This window comes from Pinus tabuliformis, chromosome 7, assembly GCF_031772625.1.
Source record: "Pinus tabuliformis cultivar Carrire ecotype Pingquan chromosome 7, CPIR1, whole genome shotgun sequence".
Lineage (NCBI taxonomy): Eukaryota > Viridiplantae > Streptophyta > Pinopsida > Pinales > Pinaceae > Pinus > Pinus tabuliformis.
The window spans coordinates 1,120,774,749-1,120,797,086 of record NC_142293.1 but is presented as its reverse complement, the minus strand read 5'-3'; the positions used below and the strand labels follow the sequence as shown (position 1 = coordinate 1,120,797,086).

The following is a 22,338-nucleotide window of genomic DNA, read 5'->3' as shown; positions in this document are numbered from 1 at the left end:
CAGACACATATGAAGGCTGAAACATCCACCTAGTGACTCCACTGTTCAATATCCTGAGTTTAAAAGTGTTGATGGTGGCTCCACTGGCTAAATGAAGGACTCAGATGTTGCTTCTATTTGTTCAAGGTATTCATGTATTGATTTTTCTAATCTTCTTGGTTTTCCTAATCAATTACCAAAGGATACATACATTTTGAGTAATGGCCCTAAATTCAATGGGGAAGATCTAACTTTGACTCTAGAACATATATAAAACTTTAAAACATTTGTGGAAATTATTAGAGTTAAAAAGGAAGATGTCTTCATCAGATTGTTCTTTGATTCGTTTCAAGGCAAATGTAGAAGATGGATTGAAGGTTTTCCTATCAGATCTATTAAGTCCTTTGCATATTTTTGGCATATCTTTCTTGAAACATGGATGGAGAAAGAGGAAGAATTCAAAATAGAGGTTCCCTCTATTCAAAGATTTAGAGAATGGGAAGATATGTGCATGGATGATGAGGTAGAGGTGAACTTTGCTTCATCTCTTCCTTCTTATCTGAAATCCTGTCGATGTAGCCATGAAGTTAAGCTCAATTTTTTGCAAGAGTTTGCCATCAAAATTGAAGGAGATCTAACTGAATTGGAGACCCAAATACAGTCCCAGGATCTAGACTGTCGAGTCCCATTCTTTGGGGACCTTTTTCAGCAGAAGGAAGAGAAAGTAAGGCTGCCTGTGGATGTTTGCATTGACAATTTGCAGTTGGAGGTCTGTGTTGAGGAGTTAGGGAAGTAAACAATGTCTGGTTTCTTTGATCCTGTTGTAGCATACATGGAAAAATTTTCAGTTTGAAGGATAAATCAGATTGTATTTCACACAGCCAAATCCAGTTAGTGCATGGATGGTTGTTATCATTTCCAATTGTGTCCTGGTTCGAGCACTTCCAAGCAGCATCCATGTCACAGTTACTTGATTGGTTGATATGGCATTAAAACATCACTTGATCTATTGATTTTGCATCAAAGTAGGGTAGATTTGTAAATAAATAAGCTACACAAGGCAGCAGTTCAGTTTCCGGTATTTGTTTATGTGCAAGTTGCAGTATGCATATGTTTTTGGATTGGTATAAGTTGTTTTGGGTTTGTAGCTATTTGACCGTATTGCCCAACGGATGAGGCACTAATCTACAAGTTCCCAAAGATCTATGGTTCTTGGCACCTCCAAGGAGCTGCCATCCCCAAAAAGGCTGATGTTAGTTTCAATCTTCGCAGCCTGTCACCTGGGATCAACATGAATTCTTACTACGTTTGGTATTGTTAGATGTTTTGCACATGATCTTCAAGGAAAAACATGTCATAAGTGTGTCCATCAGAAAGAGCTCAGAAATAGCTTTCCAACAGTATATCACACTCCAAAAACAGGCTCTCGGATCAAAAGATATGACCAAATGAATGATCAAATCAAAGATCTTCCCCTGCAGCTGTTTATGTGTTTTATGATCCAGAGGAAAATAGGAGATGTTTGTGGCTGGATTGTGATAGAGAATGAGAGAACATAGCATTTGAAGGCCTATTACCCTACTACTAATCTTCATCTCAACATATGGCGAGCTCGTTCTGCTTTGATTGAAAGAGATATCCATGAATCTGTGCAAAGGGCATCGTACATTGTTGATAGTGATATTGGTAGTGAAAGGTTGATTTACAACCATTGGTCTCATGGTCCTAGAGAGGAATGACTTGAATATTTGTAGATGTTCATTCAGTGTTTTTTGTCATCCTTACTTACATCTCTTCCAAGCTTTTCAATTCATCAGCCTATGTCTATTTGCCTACCTAAAATGCTTCAGCAAAAGAGTATTTATTTGAGCAACATGATCTGGAGTTTGGCCCTACGCTGAGCACTTACACATAGGAATCAAACAAAACAACCGTATGAAGGATCTGCAGCAGAAGATGGTCGGAAGCCAAGCATCTTTGACACTTTCACTCACAGGGAAGGGACTACTCCAGATGGAAGTAATGGAGATGTAGTTGTTGATCAATACCATCATTACAAGGAGGATATTGATCTAATGTCTGCGATGGGAGTAGATGCCTATAGATTTTCAATCTCATGGCCTAGGCTTATTCCTGATGGTGAAGGACCCATCAATCCAAAGGGCATTGAGTACTATAATAACCTCATAAATGAGCTTTTGTCCCATGGCATTCAACCACATGTTACATTGTACCACTTTGATCTGCCCCAAGCTCTGGAAGATTCCTATGGAGGTTTCTTAAATCCACAGATTGTGGAGGATTTTAAAGGTTATGCAGATGTGTGTTTTAGAGAGTTTGGTGATCGAGTAAAATATTGGTCCACTTTCAATGAGCCCAATATATTTGCCACTATAGGATATGATCAAGGCTTTTTCCCACCTCAACGATGCTCCCAACCATTTGGAAATTGTACTGCTGGAAACTCAACTGTTGAGCCTTATATTGTTGGTCACCATGTTTTGCTATCACATATAGTTGTTGTGGAGCTGTACAGGAAAACCTATCAGGCAAAGTAGAAGGGATGGATTGGATTAGTAATTTTAGTAAATTGGATGATACTTCTTACTAATAAATCCACAAATGTGGCTGCTACTCAAAGAGCAAATGATTTTATGGTGAGCTAGCTTTTAGACTCATTTGTTTTTGGAGACTATCCAGGGAGCATGAGGAATGTAGTGGGTTCTCGGTTACCTTCATTTACAAAAGAACAGGCTCAAAAGTTACAAGGGTCATTGGACTTCATTGGTGTCAATCACTATGTTACCATGTATTGTTTTGATGTTCCAAGAAAAGGTGAACTTATATCAAGAGACTATGCTCAAGATATTTCCATTGGAATTGTAGTGGAATGAGATGGAATTCCCTTGAGAAACAATGGATCACTTTTTTGGTATGCCAGTTGTACCACAAAGCATGCAGGCAATGCTTGAATATATTGAGGACCGTTCCCATAATATTCCTATTATTGTGCATGAAAATGGATTTTCAGAGCCTAATAATTCTTCTATTCCCCTTTCTGAGGCTTTGAATGACCAATTCAGGATGGATCTCCATCAAGATGTCCTTCAGTATGTGCTGGCAGCAATAAGGAAAGGGTGGTGGCGGTGGTCATGATCCATTTGATATATTCCAGTCGTTCTTCGGTGGAAATCCTTTTGGAGGTGGTAGCAGCAGGGGAACCCGAAGGCAAAGGAGAGGTGAAGAGGTTGTTCACCCCTTGAAAGTATCATTGGAGGACCTTTACAATTGGATATTAAAGAAGTTGTCACCATCTCGAAATGTTCTGTGCCCACAATGCAAGGGTGAAAAAGTCTTACCCGATAAGAAAATATTCAAGGTCACAGTTGAGAAGGGAATGCAAAATGGTTAGAGGATCACTTTCCAAGGGGAAGCAGATGAAGCACTTGACACAGTTACTGGTGACATTGTATTTGTAGTTCAACAAAGGGAGCATCGCAAAATTAAGAGAAAGGGAGACGATCTTTTCGTTGAGCATACTTTATCATTGACAGAGGCATTGTGTGGGCTTCAGTTTATATTGACCCATCTGGATGGTCAGCAACTGCTTATTAAATCTAGTCCCAGTGAAGTTGTTAAGTCAGGTCAGTTCAAGGCTATTAATGATGAAGGAATGCATATTTACCAGTGGCCATTCTTGAAGGGTAATATGTACATTCATTTCTATGTAGAGTTCCCAGATTCTTTAACTCCTAAACAGTGCAAGGATCTAGAAGTAGTTTTGCCTCCTCGAACTATGAGCCAGCTAACAGAAAAAGGCCCAACTCAGTGCCCCTGCATCAACAACACACACAAGTCAAAATTTGAAGTCAAGTTAAATTAAAATTGAAAGTCAAGCTAATCTAACTATGGTGTTGCACTTTTGAGAATGTGGCACTGCATGTAGCACTATGGCAATGCGCTTCTGGGTTTAGCGCTGTGCGTAGAGGAATTCCAAAAGACATGGACTGCTATGCCTATGGGTGGAGATGGCCCGTGTCATTGTGTCTTCAAAGCACTGTATCCTGGTGATAAGGAAGAGAAGAAAGGGGTTGTTGAGTATGTGGATTTTTGATGGCCACTCATGAGATATTTACAGCAAAGGTTTCAGGCACTTTCAACAGGTGGTAAATTGCCTAAGGCCGCAGAGTGCTCTTTATTATTGACACCATTTATAAGCTTGTACGCAAGGAAAGATCTTTGTCAGCTATTGTAACTTCGGCTATTAACTTTATACCTAAAAAAATTCTATTTGAGAAGCGCGCTATCATAGATGAAGACAGTGGAAAGTTTTTGAATGATGCTTTCACTCAACGCACCTGTGGTTAATGCTTCTCGAAGAAGGAGAGTTTGAAATTGAGTTTACAGAAATCGGAGTGTTTAACTCAACAACCAACAATGAAAACTATCATAGCGCCTGGTTATCACTTTACCTATAACACTTCCGAGCTAACAGATAAATGGTGATGATAAACAGGTAATAATCTCACAAGTTCTATGGTAACCAGAGATCAATGTGAATGGCAGTGAAGTTGAAGAGTAGAAGCATAATTCCTTTGTGGAGGCTTGGCCACATGTGACCTCAGTGGTGACCATAGCTACTCGAGCGCTTTGATGGACATAAACATCGCTTGACACTGAAACTGTTTACTGCAAGTGATGAGCAATTCTTCATCCGTTTTTCCATCTCTCACCGCTCATCAAACACCAATCATTTGATTGATGGTTACAATCACCCCATCCATGTAGTCCCACAAATGAACACATATTACAGAGGGAAAGTGTCCCAGCCATGAAATCAGTAGCGCTAAATTTTTCAAAGGAGAGGTGGCAGTATTCAAATCATTCAACAAATAGATGGTAAAGATTTTTAGGCATCCAAGCCATCTACAGGGTGCAAGTGGAGGATGAGTTGATCAGCATCCCAGATTATCCCTAATTTCCAGCAATGTTCCACAACATACTTTGGAAATTCGACTCGTGGGAGAAAATTAATTTTTCCTTTTTATTTTTGAGATTTAATTAGGTTATTTTGTTATAATTTAATTTATGTAATTTGACCGCATAAAAACATATTTAGGTTTTTGTTTGTTTTTTCTATTTTAATTATTTTGATTCCTATGTTTAGGAATCAATAATTAATATGTAATATTTTAAATAGGATTAGTTTGAAGATGTAAGGGTTGGATTTTCGCAACAGAAAGGTTGCTTGGCACCGTATAAAGTTTTCCTGAATATCATTTTAATAAAGCAATTTTCTGCCCTTTAGACCTGGGATTCATCACGATGCTTAAATGTCCAGTATGTTTTTCTCACAAATCCATTTACACATTATGTTTTCCTGCCTTCTTACAACATTATCTAAGTGATATGTTAGGAATCCATCCCCTATGATGCTCCTTTCATGGTGATTTTGCTATTAGATGTAGTGGTTGTCTTTGCAGAATTCATCCTTGGTTAGATGCTCTGTTGAGCAACCATGTTTTTCCCATTCATCTAAAGCTACTCCTAGAGATCCATCCCTGTTTGATGCCTGCAGGGCAGCGGGCTTTCTCCCCTATTCTTCTCACATTCGCAATCTTTATCTGGCTGAACATGGCACTTACTTTGCCCCAAGTTTTCTGGCAGAAACTGGCATCGACTCCATAGCCCAATCATCCTTTCTCTTGTTGTTTCGACCCAAAAATTTTCAAACAAATTCCCATACTCCATAGCTAGCCTAAAATTTCATTTATTGCAGCCACATCTTGTTGGCAAAGAGAGAGCCCTCTCTGGTCTGGCAGGGCTAGATGCCAGACCTAAAGCATGGGCCGTGGTTACCTCAGAGTTTCCTTTTCTCAGCCTTGAGGTTAATTCTGAGTGATAACACAAGTGAGGAGAAAAATGAAGGAAAATAATGGAAAATGAAGAAAATAGGGCCTCATTAATAAAAGGCTTCAAAGGATTAGTTCGCTAATTTTTTCCAGTTCATTTTTGGAGCTCTCTTTCTATTCTCTCTCTCATACTCTTGGACACTTAGAGTTGTATCGGAGCACTCTTGGAAGGTGTGGCATAATTAGAGTTTTGGAGTAAGAAGACAAAGGAAGAGCATGAAATCGCAAGAGGACATCGGGATCAGCAACTACATTGGGTTTTTCTTGTAGGTACCGAGTTGCATGTATGTTTTCCTCACTAGTTGGGGCATGCATAGCATATGCATGTGGTTTATTAGTCATGATCTATCACTTTCATGGAGGATTTCCTAGATTGATAGTGTATTTTCCTAGGCTTGCCATTTCCTGGATAGTGATGGTGTTGTGGGTTTATTTCTTTGTTTTTTTGGTTGGTTCTCATATTTCCTTTAGCTTTGGTTGATTTACTAGTTCCTCAAAGCCCTGGTTGGAAAAACGTTATAGAAGCCCTATAATAGCTTGGGTTGATTTACTAGTCCTTGAATCCTTGGTTGGAAAAATGCTTTGGAAGCCCTTGGTAGGTTGAGTTACTAGTCCTCAAAGCCTTGGTTGGATAAACACTCTGGAAGCTTGAATAATTTGTGGGTTGAGTTACTAGTCCTGCAAGCCTTGGTTGGAACAAAAACTCTGGAGCCCTAGAAGGCTTGGGTAGAGACCGATCTAATGATGGTTTTGTGATTCCTGACCATGAGGTGGAATCATCGTTTGATGGGTTGAGGTGGTTGGCCTCTAGAAGCCCTGGATGGTTTTGGATTGATGTGTTCTATGAGATTCCACATTCATGCTTGGAATATGGCATGGGGGTGAATGGCTGAAGAGAGATTTGGCTCAGCCATTCTACGGTTGGGTGGAACGTGGTAGTCCCGTCCTGGGTTTGGATTTTGCATCATCAATATGAGGTTATTTCTCCTTATATTTGTATGAGTATTATACTGGCTTATATGTGGATCAAATGGTTTTGATTTCCTTGGTATTTTTATTTCTATTATGTTGGTTATGTATATGTTTTATGACAATAGCTATGTATGGCTCTCATCATGTTTCTACTTCTAAATGAATGAACAATGTATCTATGACCTAATGGATGAAATTGCAGTTAATGTGTTGAGGCAACAATGCTTCTTAGCAATTGTCAGATGAGTATGAGACCCCTATGCTTAGATATGTTGTTTACACTTGTAGATTACATATTTGTGATATGTTTGACGAAATTCCTGTCATGGCTAGTAGGGGTCGATTCAAGGGCTTATTCAAGTATTTGCATTTGCATCATTTTTTCCTTGTTATATTTATGTTATGAAGGTGTCATTTAATTGTGGGAAGTGACCTGGGATTTGAGCCTGAAAAAGTGGCTCAAATCTTGGGGACATTGGCACAACACTGAGCAAAATAGTCCCTAGACATTGGTAGGCCTTTTCATGAGAACGTCCAGAGCCTCCTGGACGTTGTCAAGGCCATAGCATGGGAGCGTCCAGAGGTCAAGTGGTCTAAAACCTCAGTGGGACTGAGGGGATGGTTACCAGAAATGTTGGGATGGTTCTTAAGGGTCCTGTAGCTGATGTGGAAGGTTTGTATGATGTGTTTTTGTTGATTCCATTTCCTTAAGGTCACCTAGGAGGTTGAATCCAATCATAGTATCCTCTCGTCACATGTTTACTCCGGTTGGCTAGTTACTTGGGTAGATGTGGGAGGATGGTGATACAGATATGATTAGAAGATGACAAAGTTAGCAATCATTTTGGAGAGAAGTTTCTTCCACTATATGGTGCTTGTTGAGCCCTGAACTTGCATCTTTCCTATACACCTTCCTAGACTTTTTCTATTTACCTGGACCTCCTAAGCTATCAACATCATTGCATATTAATCATAAAATAGCACTTAAAGTGGTTTTTAACTATGTTTTGTGTATGTTGTTTGAATTAGATTTTTTCTCATTGAGCTGCGGAATCCTGTCACTTTCCGCAGCTGCTTCAACTTTCTGCAGCCATTTTTGTTAAAGTCCATATTGCAGGTGTCTTCAGGCAAATCGAGCCACATGGGCAAGTTGAAAATGACATGGACATGGACCGAGTCCTATTGGCTTAGTTGGATTCATCAGAGGAGGCCATGGTCAACGGCGGTCAAGCGGTAGTCAAACAAAAGAGTCCTATGGCAACAAGACTCTGTTTCCTAGCACGTGAAAGATTTTCGTGGCCATTTCTAGATTTCAGGAGGCACGCTAACACCTGTAGGCTACCCACGATGTAAATCCAACAAGCCGCTTTCAATAGATTGCATCATCTCGACAGCCATGATGCTAGATCCATGGACGTTGTCATTCACGTGTCCTATTTTAGCACAGTTTTTAGGAAATCAGTTATGTAGCCTTTTGTTATAAATAATGTGTTTCTATATACTTAGTAGTTAGTCTTTTGGAATGTAATTTTGTTGTTAAAAAGCCCACTGTGCCATGACACTCGTTTCATTATTGTCACTGCGTTCTGAATATATGAGAAGACTATGTTTCTGAGCATAATTCTTGATTGATAGCTGTTGCCCGAGGTTGTGCAGAGGGCCCCTACACATGTCGAGGTTTTGTTTCTTATTGCTATACAGTTTCATGCTGTGTTTCTTTATGTTTATTATGCCATAGTTATTCACTTTGTATATTGCATTTCCTATGGTACTAACGTTTCATTTTTGTTCATAATTTTACATGCTTTACATTGTTGTTAACGTTGATCAGTGTGTATGTTCCAGATTACAGTAGGCAACCCAGGCATTTACATATAGTTTTCACAATGACTAATGACATGGAATCAGTCTCTCTACTGACTTACTTTTCTTAGCTTTTAATTTCAGTTCTATTTTGTTTATTTCAGTTTTGTTCATTAGCTTTATTAGTTAGCTTAGATATTAAATTGCTCATATCATTGTCAGTTACCTTCGAAAGCCATAGCGAGACTAATGGCGAGGGATTGAAGTATGAGTGTGTAATTTGATATTAGTTTTACTTTTCTGCAAATTAGATATTAGATTGCTCAAGTTTTTGATGATTACCTCCGAAAGCCATAGCGAGACTAACTGGCAAGGGGTCAAACTATGAATTGATGTGATTTTATTTTAAGTTTACTTTTCTGCAAATTAGATATCAGATTGCTCAAGTTGTTGATGATTACCTCCGGAAGCCATAGCAAGACTAACTGGCGAGGGGTCAGACTATGAATTGATGTGATTTGATTTTAAGTTTACTTTTCTGCAAATTAGATTTCAGATTGCTCAAGTTGTTGATGATTACCTCCGAAAGCCATAGCGAGACTAACTGGCGAGGGGTCAGAATATGAATTGATGTAATCTGATTTTAGTTTTACTTTACTTGCAATTTTTGGATTTCTTTGAGTACAGTATCTTAATTCATTTCTTTTGTATTTAGGCAGTAGCAGGGATAATGGTTTCATGATCAATAGTTCACTGTTTGTTTGATTAGAATAGTGGCACATTTTCATTTTCTTTTAGGAATTAATTTCATCATTAGCATGTTCTAAGACCTTCTGAAGTGTGAAGTTTTGGAAAACATTATAAAGGACATAATTGCCTTGAAAATTTATATCCATACTTGTCTTTTAGAATTTCCATTTTACATTAGGAGATAAACGAACATAAAAACCCCCAAAACAAAATAAAAAGAAATCAAAAACAAAAAAAAGTAAGAAATAGGTTATCTTGCACACTGGCGAGGGGTCAGAATATGAATTGATGTAATCTGATTTTAGCTTTACTTTACTTGCAATTTTTGGATTTATTTGAGTACAATAGCTTAATTCATTTCTTTTGTATTTAGGCAGCAGCAGGGATAATGGTTTCATGATCAATAGTTCATTGTTTGTTTGATTAGAATAGTGGCACATTTTCATTTTCTTTTAGGAATTAATTTCATCATTAGCATGTTCTAAGACCTTCTGAAGTTTGAAGTTTTGGAAACCATTATAAAGGACATAATTGCCTTGAAAATTTATATCCACACTTGTCTTTTAGAATTTCCATTTCACATTAGGAGATAAACGAAGATAAAAACCCCCAAAACAAAATAAAAGGAAATCAAAAAAGACAAAAAGCAAGAAATAGGTTATCTTGCAGATATAGTGCGCCACACTTCAACAGTTTACGACTCCCGGATTGACAATTAATATAGCAATTTAGGACACTCTAAATTGACTAAATAGTGCTTTCAACTTAATTATTTGCAATGGTCTTGATAGATGGAAAAGGTATGGGAACTTCACTTGCAACACATACATTGGGGCAAGTGTCGTTGACTATTTGATTTGTTCACAAAGCTTGATAGAAAATATAGATGAACTTAAGATTGGAGAGCATATTTGGGACTTAAAATCGGACCATAACCCAATTTATAGAAAGTTGTCATGGTTAGAAGAAAGGCAACATATGAGGAAAACCCAATGCTCTTGGAAATCACTATCAAAGGGAAAAATTCTTCTAACACAAGAAAATTGTATTATCTTCAAGACAATGATAGAGAGATTAATTCAGAAGGAGAAAATTGGTTTTCAAAGCTTCAACAACCATGAGTTAACAAATATAATTCAAGGTGCACTTGAGAAGTGCAAAAGAGAAAAAATTAGGAAATCATAATCAAATTTCTTTCCTGTAAATGCTTGGTTTGATGAGGAATACAAAATGGCAAGGAGGACCTTGGAAAAGGAAAGCAAGGAAAAGATGAATGTAAAGTTATATAAGCAGACACTAAAAAGGAAAAAAGATTAGTTCATGCAAACAAAGCGAGAAGAGTTAATATATCTAGGCAAGAATAACCCAAAGCATTTATGGCAGAAACTTCAACCAAGGAAGAATCAAATCAAAAATAATATTACAGCCAATCAATGGTTTGAATATGCAGACAACTCTATGAGAAAGAATCAAAGGTTGAACCTCCCCCCAAGATCAACACAACTACAAATCTCTTCACGTTACAAGAGATGGAGCTTGGAATTAAGAAGCTGAAAATAGGAGAGGCAAAGGACTTGGTTGAACTTCAAGCAGAGTATCTAAAATGGTGAATGAACACTCTTGTACCACACATCATGGAAATATTCAACAACATCATTCAACAAGGATTCCCAAGAGACTGGACAACTAACCTAACAATACCCCTTTTTAAAAGTGGAGACATTAATAATCCTTCCAATTATAGAATGATCATGATCAATCCTTTGTTTGCAAATCTTTTCTGCAACATGGTAGAAAATAGAATCAGTAAGTGGGCAGAAGTAAAAGAAAAGAGTGAAAAAGTGTTGAGAAATCCAGGGCATCAAGTTGTTAGGTGATTTATCTTCCATTAGTAACTACTTGTGAGTGATTTTTAAAATTTTAGATTCTTTTCTTTAGTTATTAGTGTTCTTCTTCATCAAACAGCTACCAATGCATGAACATAAATAGACAAGAGGCACAAAATGTAGGATATGAGCCAGGGCCAAAACCTCTCACTCTTTGAGAGGAAAATCCACAAAATTTATTCTTATAGATATTCCAGTTGATTAATACCAAGACCATGACCCCTGACCTATTAGCAACTCAGACCAAGACACTAGTTCCCTTGACTATCTTCTCTTTTCTTCTTCTTGACTCCTCTTTCACTTTGACCTTCTTAGCTCTAAGACATGGAATTAAAAACGAACTGAAATCATCTCTTATCTGAGCATAACAAATAATTGTAGATACACTTGAGATGGCACTGAAACACATCATTGTAATGTCACCGAAATGTGATCAATGTAGTAGCACCAAAGCTAAGATAGCATCAAATCTGTGAGAATGAGATAGCATTGAATCACTGCGATATGTAGTTTCTTCATAGCAATGAACTGTGGTCTATATACCCTTGTCTGAATTGTATTCTTCTGAAGTAGCACCGAAACCCTCTCTCAGAAATCCAAACTTTTGTATCTGTGATAAGACCTAAAGGATCCAAGGTTCCTTCTGCACTTTGACATCTGAACTTGTCTCTTTTCTTGTCATTGTAACTATGATCTGAATTTCAGAGAGATCCAAGCTTGTTGACTGTGGAAAATGCAAATACCCTACACACATATATGTATAGTGGTTGTCCCATGTAAATGAACTGACATATGAATTCAAATAGTTGTGTATCCATTAGGTGAATCTGACACAGGTTCTCCACTTTATCTTGAGGTCAATTTGAAGAGGAGTAACAAGTGCTTTTCTTGGAGGGCTTCTTGATAATTCTATAGATTCATATACATTTGTAACATGCCCAAGAAGGGTTATTTATAAATTACATTGACTCTATTTGACTTTTATGACAAATCCTAAAGGCTCTTAATGGGAGACATCTAAAAACTAAAATCTCTTGCTCATGAAACCCATGAAGCAAGCATACAATCATTTTATTTTTCTTCTTTACATTAATTACATAAAAATCATAATTACACAAGTCATTATGAAGACCAAACCTAGTTACACTTTTCAAAACTCCCTCTTAATTAGGGAGGTATTCATAATGGTACTTTGTCATTCTCAATCTGAAGAATTTCTCATAAGAAGAATCGGATTGGTAACCCATCTGTATAGCATCATATAAACTAGGATTATCACATAGCAAGGCCTTGACTAATAGCTCTATCTCTCCATAATATTTGAGCTCAATGTCAGTGATATCAATGATTTATAGACACTCTCATCATTGTCTCTCCTGGAACATACCCCACCTGGTTTTTCAGTGTGTGTTCCATCAGGACTACTCTTATCTTGGATTCCCAATCCTCAAAGAATATCGGTCTTCTACGACTACTCTTATCTTGGATGCCTTGTCTCATCCTCAAAGAGCATAGGATGCCAGATGTTTACCCAATCCTCCATTCTTTCTTCCCAATGAAGACAAGAATGATGTGTTTATCTCTCCCTCTTAATTAGGGAGGACATATCTATTCCAATAAAGTAATGTACTCATTCCTATGGAAGGAGTATACCTAAGCTCCCTCTTGGCTTAGGAATTTCCAAGTTTCCTCCGAGTAAGAAACTTGCTTCTAGTCTCCCTCTTAATAAGGGACCTACAACAACTCCTCAAGTGGATATGTAAAGACAACCAACTACATGAAGAGCTCTTGCCTTCGATGTCATGAATTTATTCTTTGTCACAGAGTCTTCATCTATTGGGACTTCTTCATAGGGCACAAACCATCCATCACTTTCATCCAAGAGTCATTGGTTTCATCATTCCTTTCATCAGAAAGTGATCCATTAGTCTATATCTAGCCTTGATTCATGTCATGTTGCCTTCTTCATGTTGTCTTCGTCAAAATGATCTTACATCCTTCTCCATAGTCCTCTTGGAAGACATCCACAATTCTTCCCTTGGCAGCCCTGCATAAGCCCATCCATATATTTGTTCAAAATTATAAAATGAACAATTAAACCAAAATTACCATTGTGATGGTATTTCATCATGACATCTTCCTTGATCCAGATCTTTGGGGGGGGGGGGGGGGGTCCCCAAGATCTAAAAAAATTGAAATGGATCTTGGGGGGAGAGGCCCCCAAGATCTGAAAAACTGAAATGCCAAAAGAAAAGAGGACAATACACAATAACAAAACCACAAAGAAACATTTTTATTAAAATAGATAATAAATACAAAGGCTACATTGTGGTGGACAATTTTTCCTTTTACAAAATATGACTTGTAACTTATAGCATTTTTTTGTTACAATACCACAAGTAAATTCCAGGGGTGGGTAAGTACAATGGGTTGATGTCACATACAATACCATGGGTAGATACCATGTGTGAATGAATACCATGGGTGGATGCCACTTACAATACCATGGGTAGATGCCATTTTCCATTCAGATCATTCCTCTCTCCTTAAGAAGCAATGGTCCCCATTGTGTGAATTTCCCTCCTGAGAAGCATTTGTTGAATATGAAGAGCCACTAAAGATAATGGTTTTGTGTGGTTAACCCATAACCGTGATGAACAAAGATCTGAATATAGAGATACCCTGTAATGTTTGTGACCAGCTGTGATATTGAAAGTGTGTCGCCTAGCAAATGGAAGTTGATGAAGTGTGGGTTTGTGGGTGACCCATAACCATGACAAACAAAGATCTGAGGATAAAGATACCATGTAATGCTTGTGACCAACTGTGATATTGACAATGTGCAGTCTAGCAAATGGACTTCGACGAATTGTGGATTTTTGGATGACTCATAACCATGAAAAACGAAGATCTAAGGATAGAGATACCATGTAATGCTTGTGACCAACTGTGATACTGACAATGTGTGGCCTAGCAAATGGGCTTTGATGACAAGGATTTTGTATGGTTGACCCATAACCATGATGTTGATTGTTGATGAAGTAGCAGGTGCCTACATAGCCTGGGATGGGAGGACACATCTCCAAAGAACCCAAGTCGAATGTTGCTATAATAAAACTAATGAATGTGAAGTAGGTGTCTACTAAAGTGGGGTGGCAGGGTACGTCTCCAAAGGGAACCCGCTCAAAATGTTGATCCAAATTTAAAATGGACATAACTCATTCAATATAACTCAGAATATTTATTATAACCTGTTTTTGGAAACATAATTAGCATTATGCATCTTCCCATGTGTTTTAAATTCCTATTTGGAAACTCTAGAAACTCAAATTCACGTTATAACTGTTTCGTCGTCACAAAAGTTCTGAAAAAAATAGTTGATTTTAAATCAGCGATATCTCCCTCATTTGAACTCTGATTCGACCAATTGTTTTTTGAAATTGGGTGATTTTTCAAGGGGAGCTTAGATATGCAAACAATTTTCTAAAATTCTGCACAAAAAACTGCTAAAAATGATAGGAGAGTCGTCATCCACGAATTGCCATCAGAAAAATTTCTGCAACACAATTGATTTTAAATCAACAATATCTCCCTCATCGAAACTCCGATTCGACCCTTTTTTTTTAATTTGGGTATTTTTTGCAAGAAATCCAAATTGGTTATTTTTTTTTCTAAATTTTTCACTAAAAATTTCAGATCTGATTTGTGAATTCGCCACCTAAAAAATGCATGAAGATGGTTGAATATTTCTACAAAGATTTGAAACTAAAATATGCATCAAACCCTCATTCCCATGGAGTCGTAACTTGGCTCTGATACCTCTGATCTGGATCTTAGGGAGAGACCCCCAAGATCTAAAAAAATTGAAATGGATCTTGGGAGGAGAGGCCCCCAAGATCTGAAAAACTAAAATGCCAGAAGAAAAGAGGAGAATACACAATAACAAAACCACAAAGAATTTTTTTAGTAAAACAGATAATAACTACAAAGGTTATATTATGGTGGAAAATCTATCCTTTTACAAAATGTGACTTGTTACTTATAGCATTTTTTGTTACAATACCACAGGTAAATTCCATAGGTGTGTAAATACAATGGGTGAATGAATACCATGGGTTGATGTCACATACAATACCATGGGAAAATACCATGAGTGAATGAATACCACGGGTGGATGACACTTACAATACCATTGGTGGATTAATACCATAGGTAGATTTCATTTTCCATTTATATCTCGCTAATCTATATCTTGGGGGGAGACCCCCAAGATCTAAAAAATTGAAATTGATCTTAGAGGAGGAGGCCCCCAAGATTTGAAAATTTGAAAGAAGAAAATAAAAGAATAAACAATATCAAACCACAAAGAAAATTTTTATTAAAAAAGATAATAACTATAAAGGCTACATTGTGGTGGACAATCTATCCTTTTACAAAATATGACTTGTTACTTAGAGTTTTGAGTTGTGGAAACTCAATATGGAGGATTTGTCGGTGGATAAAGATCAGTGGATCGTAGTAGATATGGGTACTAAACCAACAGGAGTGTCTGATGAAGAATGGAAGAAATTGGATTGGAAGGCAAAGAGCACAATACAATTGTGTGTTTTAGATTCAGTATTTTTGAATGTATCAGGGGAAGCTACAGCGAAGGCTTTGTGGGACAAGTTAGGTACTTTGTACCAATATAAGTCTCTAGTGAATAAATTGTTCCTATGGAAAAAGGCATATAACCTGAGGATGAAAGATGGAGACTTAGTGACAGATCATTTGAATGCATTTAATACTGTGGTAAGTCAGTTATCGTCTATTGATATCAAAATTTCAAATGAAGATAAGTGCATTAGTTTGTTGTGTTCTCTACCATATTCCGGGATAGTCTGGTTATTGTAATAGGTAGCAATGTAACTACCTTGCAGTTTGATGAAATAGTCTCATCCTTGCTGACGGAGGAGATGGGACAGAAAAATATGGAGAGCCAGAATGGTGATGCCTTGTGTGTAAAAGGACGGTCCCATAACAGAAAAAAAATAAGTCATCGAGTGGGAGATCTAAATCTAGAGGGAGATCTGAATCTCCAGGAAAACATCTAAAGGTGGTGTGTGGGAAATGCAAAAAGGAAGGGCACTACAAAAGGGACTATAAATCTAAATCTCCAGACAAATGAAATGGATCTGATGATGATCCTTCTGTAGAGGCGAAAACCACCTCAGATGAAGGTGGGGATGTGTACTTGGCTTCTTCAAGTACACATGTAGATCATGAGGCATGGTTGATTGACTTAGGTGCATCCTTTCACTTCATTCCCCATAGAGAGTGGTTCTGCGAGTATGAGAAATACGATGGTAGTGATGTCTTCTTAGGGAATGATAGGAAGGCTAGAATCATTGGTCGTGGAAAAGTAAAGTTGAAGTTGCAAGGTGGAAGGGTTAAAACACTTACGGGTGTTCTGCATATTCCTACATTGGCCAGAAATCTGATTTCTGTAAGAAAGCTGGATGATGCAGGTGTAAAAATAGTGTTTGATAAGGATACCTGCAAGATGGTTTGGGGATCAATAGTATTGATGAGGGGAGTTCGGATTGGAACTCTGTACAAGCTGCAAGGTAGCACTGTTGTTGATGGGTGCAATAGTTTTGTGGTTCCTGAAAGTGGAGCAAAAAATCTAGTGGTATCTGGAGAGAAGACCATGTTGTGGCATCAAAGGCTTGGACATATTAGAGAGAAGGGCCTTCGAATACTTCATGGTAAAGGTATGGTAGAAAGTATGATTAATAGCTCTCTGGAATTTGATTTCTATGAAAATTGTGTATATGGGAAGCAGAATTGGGTAAGTTTCCCCTCTGGTGGTAAGAGGGAGAAACATATATTAGAGCTTGTGCACAGTGATGTGTTTGGACCTATGAAGGTTCCATCACTAGGTAAGTCTGTTTATTATGTATCATTTATAGATGACTTCTCAAGGAATACATGGATATATTTCCTTAAGAAGAAATATGAAGTCTTTGACAAGTTTAAACATGAAGTCCAACCAAAGGAATCTGAGAAGATAGAGTTTGAGCTAAAGGAGGAAAAATCAAACTCTACAACAAAGGAGGAATCAGAATATGAAGAGCCACAAACTCTGGGTGTGAGAAGATCAATTCGAAAAAGAAGGTAGCCAGAAAGGTATAGTCCATCTGTTTTCTGTTCAAATTTTTCTTTATCTATTACTGATGATGATCCCAGAACTGTGAAGGAAACTGTAGATTCAGAGGATGGAAAGCTCTGGAAAGAGGCCATGGTTGATGAAATGGCATCTTTGCACAAAAATGAGGCTTGGGATCTGGTGGAGTTGCTGGCTGGAAGGAAACCAATTGGCAACAATTGGGTGTTCAAGAAGAAGACAAATGTAGAAGGAAAGGTGGAGAAACACAAAGCTCGGTTGGTAGCAAAAGGTTATTCCCAGGTGCCGAGAATTGATTTTGGTGATATTTTTTCTCCTGTTACCATCGTAGCTTCTATTAGATTACTTTTATCTATTGCTACTGCTTTTGATTTTCAGGTAGAACAGATGGATGTGAAGACATCATTTCTTCACGGGGATCTGAAAGAGGAGATCTACATGAAGGAACCTAAAGGCTTTGCGGTGAAGGGTAAGAAAGAACTGGTATGCAAGTTAAAGAAGTCTCTGTATGGGTCAAAATAGTCACCAAGGATGTGGTATCAGAAATTTGATATATTTATACGAGGACTTGGCTTCACCAGAAGCAAAGCAGATCACTATGTGTATTTTAAATTAATTGGTGACCGTGTTATTTATCTACTCTTGTATGTGGATGATATGTTGCTGGTTGGAAATGACAAAGAAATTATCCAGGATTTGAAGACCCAATTGTCCTCCAAATTCGACATGAAATATCTTAGTGCTACAAACTATATTTTGGGCATGGAAATTAAAAGAGATCGGGCAAAGAGGAAGCTCTGGTTAAACTAGAGGAAGTATGTTGAGACAATATTGCAGAGGTTTAATATGCAGGACAGTAAACCAGTGAAGGTTCCTCTTCCTGTAGGTGTAAAGTTATTTGCTGAACAGTGTCCCAAGACACAAGAAGAGGAAGAGGATATGTCCCGTGTTCCATATGCAAGTGCAGTCGGTAACCTGATGTATGTGATGGTTTGTACTAGACCAAACATTACACAGGCAGTAGGAGTATTTAGTAGGTTTATGTCAAAACCAGGGAAGGAGCATTGGACAGCAGTGAAGTGGGTTTTCAAGTATTTGCGTGGCACTAGTGATTATGGTTTGTGCTACCAAGGAAGACCAAGATTGGACAAAGTTTTGGATATCCGCGGCTTTGTTGATGCACACTGGGCTAGAGATCTAGATCAAAGAAGATCTACAAGTGGGTATGTGTTTAACCTATTTGGAGGTGCAGTCAGTTGGATGAGTAAGAAACATTCTATAGTGGCACTATCAACTACAGAGGCAGAGTACATGGCAGCCACTCATGCAAGCAAGGAAGCAATTTGGTTGCAGATATTGTGTTCAAGTATGGGGTCAGTACAGGGAGTTATAAGGATAGATTGTGACATCCAAAGTGCAATTTTCTTGGCAAAGAACCCTGCTTGCCATTCAAAGACAAAGCACATTGATGTTTAGTATCACTTTGTGAGGGATATGATAGAAGACAAAAAGGTGTTGCTGGTAAAGGTGGAAACTTTGAAGAATATTGCAGATGCATTAACAAAATCTGTGAGCTCTAAGAAGTTCTCTTGGTGTAGAGAAACAATGGGCGTTGCAGGACTGGATAAATGACTAAGCTCTCTTGTGGCCCCCTGTGGAAAGAAAACAAGTGGGAGAATGTTGGGTTTTGTTATTCTTTCCACGACTTGTCGACATAGTTTACCAGGGGGTTAGAGGGCCCCCCCTTCGTTGCGTCGATTATGCAACGAGGGGGTCACAGGGGGGGCAGCAGCCCCCCTTGTCCAAGGGGTTTGAGGGGGGCAGGTAGCCCCCCTCTACGGGGTCCGGGGCGGTGCCCGGGAAAAAAAAATTAGACCCTATATTAGGTTGGGCGGACCTACCTATGGTTTTGTGCATGAGTTTCGCACATGGTTTTGGATGCGATGGTTTTCAGTCCATGGTTTTGGGCGTGATGGTTTTTGGTCCATGGTATTGGATGCTTTGGCATGTATAAATATGTATTGTAACATTGAAAGGAACATAATGAAAAATCAAGCTGGTAGTCTCGGTTTTGGTATCCAGGGGAAAATCTCTATGTGTATGTGTTTTATGTGTTATGCTCTTGCATTGTTTATTTTCTGTGTTTTAGAATTCGTATGTAGGTAATTTCTGTACGAGGTTAAAACCTACAGATGTCACATATAATACCATGGGTGAACGAATACCATGGTTGGATGCCACTTACAATACCATGGGTAAATTCCATGGGTGGATGAATACCATGGGTAGATTCCATTTCCCATTCGAATCATTCCTCCCCATCGTGTGAATTTCCGTCCTGAGAAGCATGTGTTGAATATGAAGAGCCGCTAAAGCGAAGGGTTGTGTGTGGTTAACCCATAACCGTGATGAACGAATATACAAGGATAGAGATACCCTGTAATTCTTGTGACCAACTATGATACTAACATTGTGCGACCTAGCAAATGAACTTTGATGAAGTGTGGGTTTATGGATGACCCATAACCATGACAAACGAAGATCCGATGACAGAGATACCCTGTAATTCTTGTGACCAACTGTGATACTAACAGTGTGCGGCCTAGCAAATGGAATTCGATGAAGTGTGGGTTTGTGGATGACCCATAACCATGAAAAATGAAGATCTGAGGATAAAGATACCCTATAATCCTTGTGACCAACTATGATACTAACAGTGTGCAGCCTCGCAAATGGACTTCGATGACAAGGATTTTGTGCAGTTGATCCATAATCGTAATGATGATTGTTGATGAAGTAGCTGGTGCCTACATAGCATGGGGTGGGAGGGCACGTGTCCAAAAAACCCCAAGTCAAATGCTTCCATGCTGAAACTGATGAATGTGAAGTAGGTGCCTATTAAAGTGAGGTGGGAGGGCACATCTCCAAAGGGAACCTGCTCTTAATGCTTCTCCTGATTTAAAATGGACATAACTCAGTCAATATAACTCAAAATATTTATTATAACCTATTTTTGGAAATAGAATGACCATTCTGCATCTTCCCATGTGATTGAAATCCCTACCTGGACAATCTAGAAACTAAGATTCACATTGCAGCTATCCTGCTATCACAAAAGTTCTAAAAAAATAGTTACTTTTAAATCAGCGATATCTCCCTCATCCGAACTCCGATTCGACTAATTGTTTTTTTGAAATTAGGTGATTTTTTTAGAGGAGCTCAGATCTATAATAATTTTTCTGAACTTAAGCATATAAACTACAAAAATGATAGGAGAGTCGTCGTCTACGAATTGTCATCAAAATCTTTTTTTGTAATATAGTTGATTTCAAATCAGCAATATCTCCCTCATCCGAACTCCGATTCGACAGATTTGTTTTTTGAATTTGGGTATTTTTTCACAAGGAATCCAGTTATGTTATTTATTTTTGTAAATTTTACACCAAAAGTTTCATATCTGATCTGCAAACTCGCCACCCAAAAGAATTCTTGCAAAAAAATGAAAAAAAGAAAAATTATTCCCTCTTTACCCAAGAAAGTGCCCTGTGGAGGTTATAACACGTGCCTAAATTTTGTTGAATATTGCTACAAAAATTGAAAATGATATAACCATAAATACTAAGATGTAGCAAAAATAACACTTCATTTCATTAATATCAAATATTGAAATATTCTTACAAATAGAATGGAAATAAGACTAGCTCAAGCAATGGTAGTTTATCTCTAAGAAGAGATGTGGCAGCTACATGCCTATGAACTATGTTACAATGAGGCTCAAAGACCTATTTATTATTTATAAATAATGAAAAACCCTAAAAATCCAAAAACCTAACCCTAGGAAATGAAGCGCCAAACTATGGGCCCCTTTTGGGTAAATTGGTACATCAACTTCCCAGGGTCGTAACTTTCGCATATAATCTCTGTTTGATGTGCACAATACCACGGGTAAATTTCATGGGTAGATGCAATTTTCCCTTTGGATCATTCCTGTAGGTATCAGTATCCTACATACATGTTGACAAATCTCCCAAATATATATATATATATATATATATATATTGTCAAGGGTCTCCATCTTTTCCAGACTTCCATGAGAGTCTTCATATCTTTCTGGGAGATATCATAGTCAAATCTTTCAGTTCTTGGATGTTGAATGCCTTCTTCCATGGTTGCATAGTCTACAATCTCTTCCTTTTTTTCTTCACACATGAAATTCCCAAGAATTTCCAATCAGAGTTCTTCCAATTACTTTCAATCACCTCATATTCCATATGAGAGCATATTATGTTGATTTGATCTAGTGTGACACGTTCCTTCTTGCATCCTTTCATAGGAGGAGATTCTTTTCCTTTGATCATGCTTCTCAAGATACAACAATGATCCATGTTACCTACAACCATATGACATGACTATATAGTATTAAATACAAGCATACATACCTCACTTACCTTTAGGTCGTCAGGCTTCTTTCAGCAGCTTCCTTGATTGAAACGAGCTTTAACCCCTTGATTTTCTTCATCTTATGTCATCATAACATCATCCCATGAATTCCACAAGTTGGAGTTCCTAAGTAAACACTTTCTTCCTCTCTAGATCAATGAACCTTCCAATGAGGATTCTATTGGAGAATCTTGAGGATCTTGTGTATCCCTATCTAGCAAATGCTTCCTTTTGACTGATGTATGATGGGACTTGTCCTGGATGACTTCTTCCTTTTATCCCATAAGTGTCACTTGAGCTTTTAAAGAGGTCAACAAGAGCTAATCCTTCATAGTTGATTGTCATAGATTTTTTTCCAAACATCCTTCATGTTTCCTATGGTGATGTCACAAGCTCTTACTTCTAATGATTTTCCTCTTTTTTGGACTTC

At 37.9% G+C, this 22,338-nt stretch overlaps 1 protein-coding gene and 1 pseudogene across 1 annotated transcript; both read left to right on the top strand.

Annotated features, from left to right (window-relative positions):
• Positions 1–2,004: 2,004 nt before the first annotated feature.
• On the top strand, positions 2,005–2,569 carry LOC149251457 (putative inactive beta-glucosidase 33). The gene has a single exon (XM_089456530.1). The coding sequence runs from the start codon at positions 2,055–2,057 to the stop codon at positions 2,535–2,537; it is 483 nt and encodes a 160-aa protein (XP_089312656.1). The 5' UTR covers positions 2,005–2,054; the 3' UTR covers positions 2,538–2,569.
• A 115-nt stretch (positions 2,570–2,684) lies between these two features.
• On the top strand, positions 2,685–3,862 carry LOC149251456 (dnaJ protein homolog pseudogene; annotated as a pseudogene).
• Positions 3,863–22,338: the final 18,476 nt, after the last annotated feature.

Excerpts from the sequence above, each read along its gene's own strand:
- LOC149251457 (XM_089456530.1), top strand. The coding sequence starts at position 2,055 with ATGTCTGCGATGGGAGTAGATGCCTATAGATTTTCAATCTCATGGCCT.